This window comes from Mastomys coucha, unplaced genomic scaffold (assembly GCF_008632895.1).
Source record: "Mastomys coucha isolate ucsf_1 unplaced genomic scaffold, UCSF_Mcou_1 pScaffold22, whole genome shotgun sequence".
Taxonomy (NCBI): domain Eukaryota; kingdom Metazoa; phylum Chordata; class Mammalia; order Rodentia; family Muridae; genus Mastomys; species Mastomys coucha.
The window spans coordinates 222,465,892-222,476,321 of NW_022196905.1; the positions used below are offsets into that span (position 1 = coordinate 222,465,892).

Here is a 10,430-nt window from a genome sequence, read left to right on the forward strand (position 1 = left end):
TTTTTTTTTTTTTTAACTTTTAAAAACATGTTAAGAACAATTACATTTTTTTTTTAAATGTGTACTGGTATTTTGCCTGCACGTCTATCCATGCAACATATCCATGTCTGGTGCCCTCAGAGGCCAGAAGATGGTGTCAGATTCCCTGAAACTGGAGTTACAGGTGGTTGTGAGCCCAAATTGCCGTGTGGATTCTGGAAGCTGGTGCTCTTAACTGCTTATCTCTCCAGCCCCTTCCTCTTACTTTATGTTAACAACAGGCCTCCTTCACAAAATTGCATAGGCTGGCCTCAAATGTTCCATCTTCCTGCCTTGGACTGCAGGATGGTCCAGGACTTCCTTCTAGTAGATTTTGTGGTGCATGTCCTATGCCCCCCTCATTTTGATGAGTTCTTCTCAGAGAATAATGGTCACAGAAGCCTCTCTCTCCCTTCTCTCTTCCTCCTCCACTGCTAGAGCAACTACAGGACCCGTCTTACACATGACTCTGTTTATTGAGGTTCTGATATTATAGACAAGACAAAAGTAGACAATTGTCTGTTTCTACACTTATAATTCAGGACCTGGCATAGGAGAAGTATGGGAAACAGGCTCTGAGGGTGGAGCCACTTTGTCCATATAACACAGCAGAGCTGGAATGAAGGCTCCAAGTGTTGAGCCTTTCTCCATCCCCAACTCCACAGGCATGGGGTGGCAAAACTTAAGGTATGGTGGTACACCCCTGTAATCTCAGCACTAGGTTTGGGGCCAGCTCTGCCTCTAAAAAAAAAAAAAAAAACCCAAAACCAAAAAACCATTGTTTTGAGCTGGGACTTGCTATACAGCTCAGCTCTAAGCAATCTATCTGCCGCAGCCTGAAAATTAGCTGTGTCTTCATGGCTGCTCTACCCAACTTGGACATTTTTTGTACGTTTCTGAAGTAGACAACAGGCTATTAAACAATTGGTATAGCAAAAGTGGTTACTATAAAGGAACTAATTAACATATTAATCATCTCTCTCACAGTTATTCATAGCCCCCTGTGGAAAAAGCAGTTTGAATCTCATTTAGAAAAGAATCCTGACTCAATAAACAAAAATATTTGAACACAGAGCCAACCCTGAGCTTGCGAGACTCACTTTCCCCTAACCTAGGTGCCAGCAGAATGATTGCATTTAACGTTTGACATTTGGTTTACCATGGGTCTACTTTTTCCCATTAATTGATATTTTAAAATACTGCTTTAGAATATTATCTTGATGATTAATATCTGATCTCGAAGCCCTCACTCCTGTCAGGGCTATTTCTTTTTCACCTTCTCCGGCTGCAGCTGACTTATCTCCTGGGGAAACTGAGGCCCGGAGCGGCGGGGAGCTCGGGATAGAATGCCGCTGACCTTTGCTTATCGTCCTCTCATTAAATGTCCGCCTGACAGAGACCTTTCCACTGCCTGAGTGGCCGAGATAGCGGCGCTTGGGGCCAGGCTGTGACCTTTCTGGGGAATCGGACTGGAATCGTACGAGTCGATTCGTCTCCACCCTTTTGGAGCGAGAGAACGCGCCTGTGAAGTCATCGAACTCCGAGTCTGGACTCCGCCGCTGACGTCACAGAAGGGCAGCACAGAGTCGCTGCGTTCCTTGGGGGAATGTGAGCGCCAGCGGCCAGAGAGTGGCCCGGCGAGGAGGAAGTCCAGAGGTTCTCGTCGGTCCGTAGGACCGAACTACAACTCCCGACGCCCCGCGGACCTGTGCAAGCGAGCGCGACAAACTTTTGGACGAGATTGACTTCGCGTTAGCCCAACCAGAGAGTCGACTTTGGCGCGGCATCCCACCCCCTTGTAATTCGCAGGGCCGCTTCCTCGCGCGAGTGACGAGCTCCGCTTGCCTTCTAGGGTTTAGCTTTCTCTGACGGACGTCCGGACTGAGGAATCGGAGCTCGGAGAAGTCGAGAGGGTGCTGAAAAGCGTGGACGCTAGCCAATAGCATGCTGGAGGCCTCCGGCACCGTCCAATCGCGGCCCCGGGGTCCCGCCCCGGCGCGTGACGTAGTAGGGTGGGTAGCAACAGTTGCCCCGGTGAGGGAAACGGAGGCGCCATAGCCACGGTAGTCGTGGCGACCAAGCAACCCAGCAACGCCAGTCAACAACAACAACTGCGGCCGCCCCCCACCCCCACACCCCCGGCCCGGCCTGGGGACCCCGGCGTGCTCGGTCCCCTCTGCACGGCGCCCACGCACCTCCTCAAAGCCTTCCGCGGACACGAGTGCGGAGAAGCCGAGGTAACCGGGGCAGCGCCCGGCAGGCTGGGCGCGCCGGGGCGGGCGGCCGGGCCCGCGCAGCGCCTGTCGCTGGAGTCCCGTCCCGAGGGAAGGGGCGGGCGGTCAAAATGGCGGCGGCGACGGTCGGGACTGTGGGGGAGGGGGCCGGGGCTCGGCAGGGGGCGACACCACCCGCCCCCGGACCCGCAGCCCGGCCCCCGCGAGGGGCGGGTGCTCACAGGCCGCGGGCGACTGGAGGTCGGGCGGCTGGGGCGGGGGGCGCTTTTATGTGTCGGGAGGTGCGGGGAGGCGGGTCTGAGGAGGCTGGACCAATGACAGCGCGCGGAGGCGGGGCGTGATCGAGATGGGCGGGGCCTAGCGTCCCTCCGCCCTCGGAGTCGGGTGCGGCCGCCGACACTGGCTGGGACTGTCCGGGTGTTCGGGCTGAGGAAAGGCAGCTAGGGGTGCATACCTGGCTGAGGTTTAGAACTTGGTCGTGCGACTATTCCATCTCGGACCTTTGTCTCTCTTTCTATAAAATGGGAAGCATTGTGGCCATCTCAGTATAGTTAGCTCTTAATTCCTTCCAAGAATTTCCCTAGGGCTTATCCTTGCATCTTACACCATACCCGTCTTACTGTTTCTCAGTGAGATTTGATAACTTGTTCGTGTTGATTGCAAAGTGTCCCTCTTAAACCCCGGAGGATGTGAAGATATGGCCAGGTTTCAATCAGACTGGCTTTAGTTTAGGGGATTTAGTTGTCAGAAGTTGAGTTTCCTCCTGGAGAGACATGATCTTAGGCCAAACATGTAGAGGATCCGAAATTGTTCTCTGGGATGCTTTCTCAGCCCTAGGGTGGTGCCGGTATCAGGGCACTTGTTCCTGGAGGTGGGAGGTTTAGGTTTCTGCGTAGCTATTGAGGTCTCCACCTGTGGAAACAGCAAGCCAGTGGAGCTGCCTTAGATTCCTTAAGCCACATCTCTTGGCCTGCCACATGTCTGCCAGGAGCGGGTGTAGCATCGGAGGCAAGGAGAGATATTTGGTAGTGCAGAACCTTTCCAAAGGCTTTCGTGTATTGGTGGTGGTGGTGGTGGTGGTGGTGGGTGTTGTAGAACTTGGTCAGCCATGGCAGTTCTAATTGGCTGCATAGGCAGCCAAGTCATGGCGTCTGCACTTGGCACTGGCATACACTGTAGCCCAATGAAGAGGATCAGGATTGACCTTTCCATTGGGAATTAAGCAGGGAAGCAAGGACTCCCACTAGTAGGGATTTTTCATACTCCCATCAAAGGGTCTTCAAATTTAAGGCTATGAGGATTAACTTTGAGGAAGATGCTGGCTGGAGTAAGCTAGGTTGCTTTTTTAAAAAAGCCTTCAACTCCTATCAGGGAAGGCTGACTCTGAAAGTGATGGCATTGATTCTCTGACTGCTTCAGCCTAGTCCTTTCCAGTAATTGTCACAGTTGAAGGGCCCAGAAGGGTCATTTGACTGGGGAAGATTGGCACTGCCACAGCTTTTTACCTAAAACAATTCTACCTGTGTGTTCTTGAGTGAATTGAGTCACACTGGGGGTGGGAGTGGGGGTCTCCATATGCTCTCATCTAGAGGCACAATCATTTTAACTTCACATTACTGTGTGTATCCCCCAATATATATCATATATTAAACATCAGATACACAGATGCCAGCGGCTGTTAATATGACTGTCTCTTCCTGGCCAGTCACTGGAATTAGCTATTGATGGTGTTTATTAACTTTGTCCGAGAGAGAAGCCTGTTGCTGTGAGTTGGCAGTGGGAAGCAGGTAATAAGGTGTGCAGCATCTGTATTCCTCTTGTTTTCGGGAAACTGAACCTAAGACGCCCCCAAACCAGGCACAGGCTCTGCACTGAGCTGGTCACCCAGCCCTCCGTTTACATTTTACATGTAAAGCGTCTACATTTATTTCTTTGTTTCATGTGTATGTGCCTACATGAGCACACATGGGTCCTACAGCGTGCACGTGGAGCAGGGGACAGCTAGTAGGGCTGTCTCTGTCCTTCCAGCATGCAGCCCGTGGTCTCACCATGGTTACTTAGTGGTGGGTCTCACCGTGTTTACTTAGTGGCGGGTCTCACCGTGGTCACTTAGTGGCAGGTCTCACCGTGGTCACTTAGTGGAGGGTCTCACCGTGGTCACTTAGTGGCGGGTCTCACCGAGGTTACTTAGTGGCGGGTCTCACCGTGGTTACTTAGTGGCAGCCACCTTTTCCATGCTAACTTGCCTTAGTGGCCCCTTTTACTTTTTATTTTGAGACATAGCCTTGCTAAGTTGTCCAGGGAGGCCTTGAACTTGTGAGATTCCTTGTGTTCCTAAGTAGCTAGGATGATGGGTCTGTGCCACCAAGCCAGGCATAGAGTTGTACTTTCTTTGGAGAAGTGTCACCCACTCTGCTTGCCCCCGAGTGGCCTTTGTTTCTGGGAGTAGCCGGAAAGAAAAGTGCCGTCTGGGAAGAGACCTTGACTCAGCTGTCAGCTCTGTAGGTCTGAGGCAGAGTTGTGGAGAAGGTGGGAAGGGGATTTCTCGAACCAGGACTCACCTTCTTCCTGACACCCCTGAACTAGAGAGGGTCTCTTATGTGTGGGTCCTGTTGTGTAGCAAGAGGGCTGACAGTCCCCCAGGGTCAGCCAGCACCTGGCTGCAGCCTCCTCCCGAGTCTCAGGAGTCCAAGGATTCCCATGGGGCTTCCTTCTACACTCACCAGTTCTGTCTTCATTCTGCCGCATGCCTATACCCCATGCAAGGACAGAGCTGAGTGCCCTGGAGGCTTGGGTTCAAGGGAGAATACCTGTCTAGTGTATGGGAGGCCCAGGGTGCCATCCCTCCCACTGCCAAAAGGGAAAAGGGGTTGGACTTGCAGTGCATGCCCGTCCTTCTAGGAGCTGGGCTAAGGACCTTCCTGAAGCATGTCTTTCCAGTTTAGCAGGGAAGAGAGACTGTTCAGGAGTAAAGGAACGGCTCCGCAGTGGCAAGAACGTTAGAGAGAGTGTGTGCTTCAGAGTGCTTGGGGGAGGGGCACTTGGTGACCAGGGAAAGTGGCCTGAATGTTAAGAAGCTAGGCTGGGCACAGGGTGAGAAGCAAGTGGGGGAAAAGAAAGTGCAAAGGCTCGGAGCCAGGACAGAATGGGAGTCTCATTAGCATGAAAGCCAGAGTGGCTAAAACATCCAGAGCAAGAGACATGGCCCCTGGAGGGACAGGTCCTGAAGGCCCCACAGTCATGAGAAGGGTTGGGAGTGTTGCATGTTCTCTGATGAGACGAGACAGTCCAGATGCTCAAAGGATCCTGCAGGCTCTGGATGCATCCCTGAGGACAGGTGCTTCAGGGGCCCTGTGAAGATGGAGAAACAAGGATGCCTAAAGGAGAAGTAGCCAGCCCAGAATAGGCAGGCGTGAGAAGGACTGAGAGAAATGAGTCAGTAGAGGCCAAGGGCAGGGCGCACTAGTCCACTGGACTCCCCGCTTCCCTCCAGACCCATTACCAAAGCTGTCCTACAGATGCACTGAGTAAGTTTTCTCTCCCTTTCTTGTAACACTTGGTTCTAGAATCTGACATCTGCGGCATGTCTGCCAGCTGCAGCCTGCTGCCTGTGTCTTGGGATAGGATACGACCTCACCCGATGTAGGCCGGGCCACTCTGTACTGCCCTCCAGCCGTGCTGTCTGTGTGGAGAGGAGCTAGGAATGACTTTTACAGTTGGGATGATTGGAAAAGATCAAAAGAACATTTTATAACATGAATATTTAATGAACATCATGTGAGCAATCCTAGCATTCAGATCTGTGTGGAGTTAGTTTTCCTGCCCCAAGTCTGCACCCCTGCTCAACTGTTGCTTTGCCTCACTGTGTGGTCATAGTCAGCTGGGAGCCAATGATGCAGTCTGTGCATAGAAGCAAACATAGTCACTCTCATCTCTGGGGATAGGTTCAAACATTCACAGGAAACTAGCATTTGGCTTTGAAGGCCGTGGCATGTTAGTGGTTGGTTCAGCATATCCTTGACAGAGCACACAGGCAGGTTCTGTTTTCCTTGTACTGCCTTCCATGAACCAAGGGTCTTATGCTTCAGTGCATGGAAGTATTCACGCCCCATCTACATGTATGTCATTCCCCCACAGCCGCCTCAGCTTAACCTCTCTCATGCAGGAGGGATGGCTGAGGAGGCCCATAAACACAGGGCTTTCCTGCCGAGAGCCATCTATCTAGGTCTGAGGCAGCCTGGGCCTCAGACAGCTTGGATTTCTGGGGGGTTGGTAATGTGAGAGACTAGCTAAAATATATTTGGGGATACTGCAAACTCTCAGCAGTAGAACTTAGGGGGTCTATGTAAGATCCCTCCTCAGGGGCTGCCTATGGAGTTGTGAATGAATGGTAATAACACCTCTCAATACCCACGGTACTCACTGGCTGCTAAGGTGATCATAGTGGATTTTTACTATCTATCTGGGCCCTGTGAACCCAGGTCACAGATGGGTAAACTGGGGCACAGAAGTCAGTCAAGACAAAATGTTTATAAAAAGGTTCACATGGGGCACATGGTGATGGCTACAAACCCTGAGCCACATTGGCTCAGATGCACCCCTTAACATTGCCAGAAGCTGGGGTCAGTGGAAGGTGTGCTGCCCTCTGTGGGGTGACTGTGGCCTCTTTCTTCTCTGATGTTCAAACTTCCCTTGGTGCCTAAGTCTTTGGCAGGGTTGGGTGGGGTGGCTTGAGGCTGGCTGCTGCTCTCTGTGCTACTTGGGCCCTGTAGTCTCAGTCTCTCTCTCTTCCTCCCCCTCCCTCTTTCTCGCTCCCTTTCTCTCCCTTTCTCTTTCTCTCTCTCTCTCTCTCTCTCTCTCTCTCTCTCTCTCTCTCTCTTGTGCACACACCCACACACACGCACACATGGGAGTACTTTTGTCTCTAGGGACTGTTACAGACATTCCTCTCTCTCTCTCTCTCTTTCTCTCTCTCTCTCTCTCTCTTTCTCTCTCTCTCTCTCTCTCTCTCTCTCTCTCTCGTGTGTGCGCGCGCTGCGCACGCGCGCGCGCGCACACACACACACACACACACACACACATACACACACACCCATGGAAGTACTTTTGTCTCTAGGGACTGTTACAGACATTCCTCAGTGCTTTGCTCAGCCTTTCCTTCCTCTTTCTTTCCCTTACTTTTTGGGGGGGGCTGGGGTGCTGTTAAGGGTGTATCCCAGGGCCTGGTACATGCTGGGCCAGCAGCTCCACAGATCAGCATGGGAGGCTGCCATCAGCCATCCCACAGGGAGACAGTGGAGGAGCCACTCAGCTGGGGTGGTCAAGTTCAGACTGGGCGTTGGCCCTGTGCAGGGCTTGTTTCTCAACGGCCTCCCAAGTCTACCATCCGAGGGTGAAGCCTAGGTTCCTGGAGAGGCAGGCACTGGGAGACAGGAGGCGTGTTGAGGCTTTGCTGTCAGGGAGTCCCTCTTGGGTGCTTGTGCCAACTTCCTGGCTCTGGTGGGAAGGGCAGAGAAGGTGCTGTCTACTGTAAGAAACAATTAAGGTCTAGGTCTCACTGGTGCTGTGAGAACCCGGGGTTACCCACAAGTCTTGGGGCTGAGTAAAGTTAGTGATGGATGGGACACCAGGGTGAAGAGCTGAGTTCTTGGTGCTAAGGCTGGGGTGCCAGGTGACTGCTCCAGCGTCTGCGGAGCGTCTGCAGAGCAGTAGCTGCTGTTGGGCTCCCAGCCTTCCCTGGCATTAGAGGTCAACCTGCTGATGTGGGCGGCAGTGGTTCCAGTTGGCAGGCTCTTAGCCTGGGTGCCGTGTGGCCTAGGGTGACAGCCAGTCACCTCTAGGGGACAGGACAGGACAAAGACACAAGCTTGAGGTACTTGGAATGGGCACCCTTCAAAGCCATTGATGTCTCATGCTGAGATAGACTGCGCACCAGCCAGACAAGCTTCCGCACTGCTGGTAAGACCAGCCACTCCTAGCCTCAGGAGCACCCCACACCCTAAGCTTGCAGACCCATTGCTGCCTCAGGGCCTGTGGATGGCACCCTGCTGGGAGGGCACTCAGGTGACCCTTGACATCCGGTTCTGAGAGCCGCCTTTCTCTGTGACTTGCCTTTCCACCTTCAAATTGTAAAGGGCTCAGGATGCCCAGGGTTCGACAGGCCTGTTGCTTCCCTGCTGTGTGGCGTGGGACCAGCACCTTACCTTCTCTGAGCTTCGCCTCATCTGGAAAACTCAGTCTAGATCCACTATGGTAGTTGTAAAATCTCAAGTAGAGGAGTGTGTGATGGTTGGTCTTGGTTGCCAGCTTGGCTGGATATGGAACAGATAGATATGTTCTGCAGCAAGAGGCCTAGGAGATGCCCACTTGGAGGCAGTATAGTGGCACATGCCATTCCAGAGGCTGGGCCAGAAGGCACAATTTCAGTTAGCTTGGACCAAGTGCTAAGGATACAGCTTACTAGTAGGGTACTTGTCTAGTGTGTGCCATCCCCAGAACACTAGAAGAAAAGAGATCCAGCACTCAGGAGGTAGAGGCAGGCGGATCTCTGTGAGTTCCAGGCTAGCCAGGACTATATAAGTGACACTGTGTCTCAAAGTGGGGAGGTGTTCCCCGGGCTCATCAGTGCTATAGAGGCCACTAGCAGTCTGGAGAGGTGTCCCAGGCCTAGCCTGAGGCACTGTGGGCATGTTCAGGTGCCAGGGGGTGGAGGGCAAGAGCGAGAGCAACAGGCTCAGGATGAGAGTGGGGAATCCTGTCTGTATCTACTCCCAGATACCCCACAGAGATGGGTCCATTATATGGAGCCAGGGATTTAATCAAGTTAGTGATGAGCCCAAAGACATCTCCAGGGAGCTGGGAGCTGGCTGTTTTCTTCTGCTGGTAGATTAATTCTTTTTTTTCTTCTTCTTTGTTTTTCTGTTTCTCTCTCCCCCGCTTTTCTACTCAAGGAAGAGGAAAACCGCCTTATTTATTATCATTCACTGTTGGCATGGCAACACAGTCCTATGTTACTGAGCTACAGGCAGCCCCACAAGCATCCCAGCCGCCCCAGGCCCCGCCCCAGGCCCTGCCCCAACCACCCCCCCCAGCAGCACCCCAGCCTCCTGCTGCAGCAACCCCCCAGCCCCAGTATGTCACCGAGCTACAAAGCCCCCAGCCCCAGACGCAACCTCCGGGCAGCCAGAAGCAGTATGTGGCAGAGCTCCCGGCTGCCCCTGCACCCTCACAGCCTGCCACACCTGCCCCATCCCCTGTGGCTCAGCAGTATATCGTGGTCACCGTATCGGGTAAGTTCACATCTATACTTGTGGCCAGAGTGCTTGGAATATCTCTGGGAGGAGTTTTGGGGAGCTCAGCATCCAAGGATCCTCTCCAGGGCTATCTGTGGGAATTGGGGCATCTTTGGGTAAAGGGAATCAGACCAAGCAGAGAAGCTTCTGTACCCATTGGAATGCTTCTGTTTTTATCTGTCTCCAAGGAAAATGTCCTCAGAAAAGAGGATGGGATGGTGAAATTCAGTTTGCACATACCTGCAAGCGTCAGGCTGCCCAGCAGCCCTAGGCCTCTCTGCCTAGGTCTTACTGCCTAGGTCTTACCATTGCAGCTTCTCTAAATGAGGACATGTGAGACATTCGTAGAGTAGGCCAGCTTAGAAGAAGTCCTTGTGAGACATTGTCTAGATGGCCAAGATGTATTCTCTCTCCTCCCTGGAGGAGCAGGACCTGGTGGCCAAGGAAGCTCCTGAGCCCATGGCTAACCTTGTACCATGGAAAAGGTCTAATGTAGTAGAGCTGAGTCTAATGTCACAGCATGAGGATGTGGAAAAGGGAAGGTCAGAACCAAGGAAAAGCCCAGCCACAGCTGAAGGTGCCCATTCTGACTCAGAGCCCAAGGTCTGTTGTCCCTCTGGGGTGTCACCACAGGTTTCCAGCCTCTGCCTCTCTTCCCCTTCCCTTCTTGGGAGGCAGAAGCTGCACTCACCACCGTAACCCTCGTGACACCTTACCCTTGCCAGTGTGCCTGCACTCTCTCTCTGCCCCACCTTGGGCCTCCCTGACCTCAGTGGTATCAGGTCCTGGCCTGACTGTGCCTACAGTGCCTCAGAGGTGGTGTGGTCCTGCCCACCCCAGCTCTTCTGCATGGGCCTTCAACTCCTGCCCAGAATACACTTTTTTT

The 10,430-nt window shown here is 53.0% G+C and overlaps 1 protein-coding gene across 5 annotated transcripts in view; it reads left to right on the top strand.

Moving 5' to 3' along the window:
• Nucleotides 1-2,042: 2,042 nt before the first annotated feature.
• Rfx1 (regulatory factor X1) overlaps nt 2,043-10,430 on the top strand; it is a 29,517-nt gene continuing 21,129 nt past the window's right edge. For 3 of the 5 annotated variants that reach the window (XM_031340548.1, XM_031340549.1, XM_031340550.1), the window contains exons 1-2: nt 2,135-2,255; nt 9,203-9,541. In XM_031340548.1, the coding sequence (XP_031196408.1) occupies nt 9,244-9,541 (298 nt within the window). In that variant the 5' untranslated portion in view covers nt 2,135-2,255; nt 9,203-9,243. Of the gene's footprint in view, nt 2,256-9,202; nt 9,542-10,430 lie in introns of all 5 variants that reach the window. The other 2 variants (XM_031340552.1, XM_031340551.1) reach the window with 2 other exon arrangements.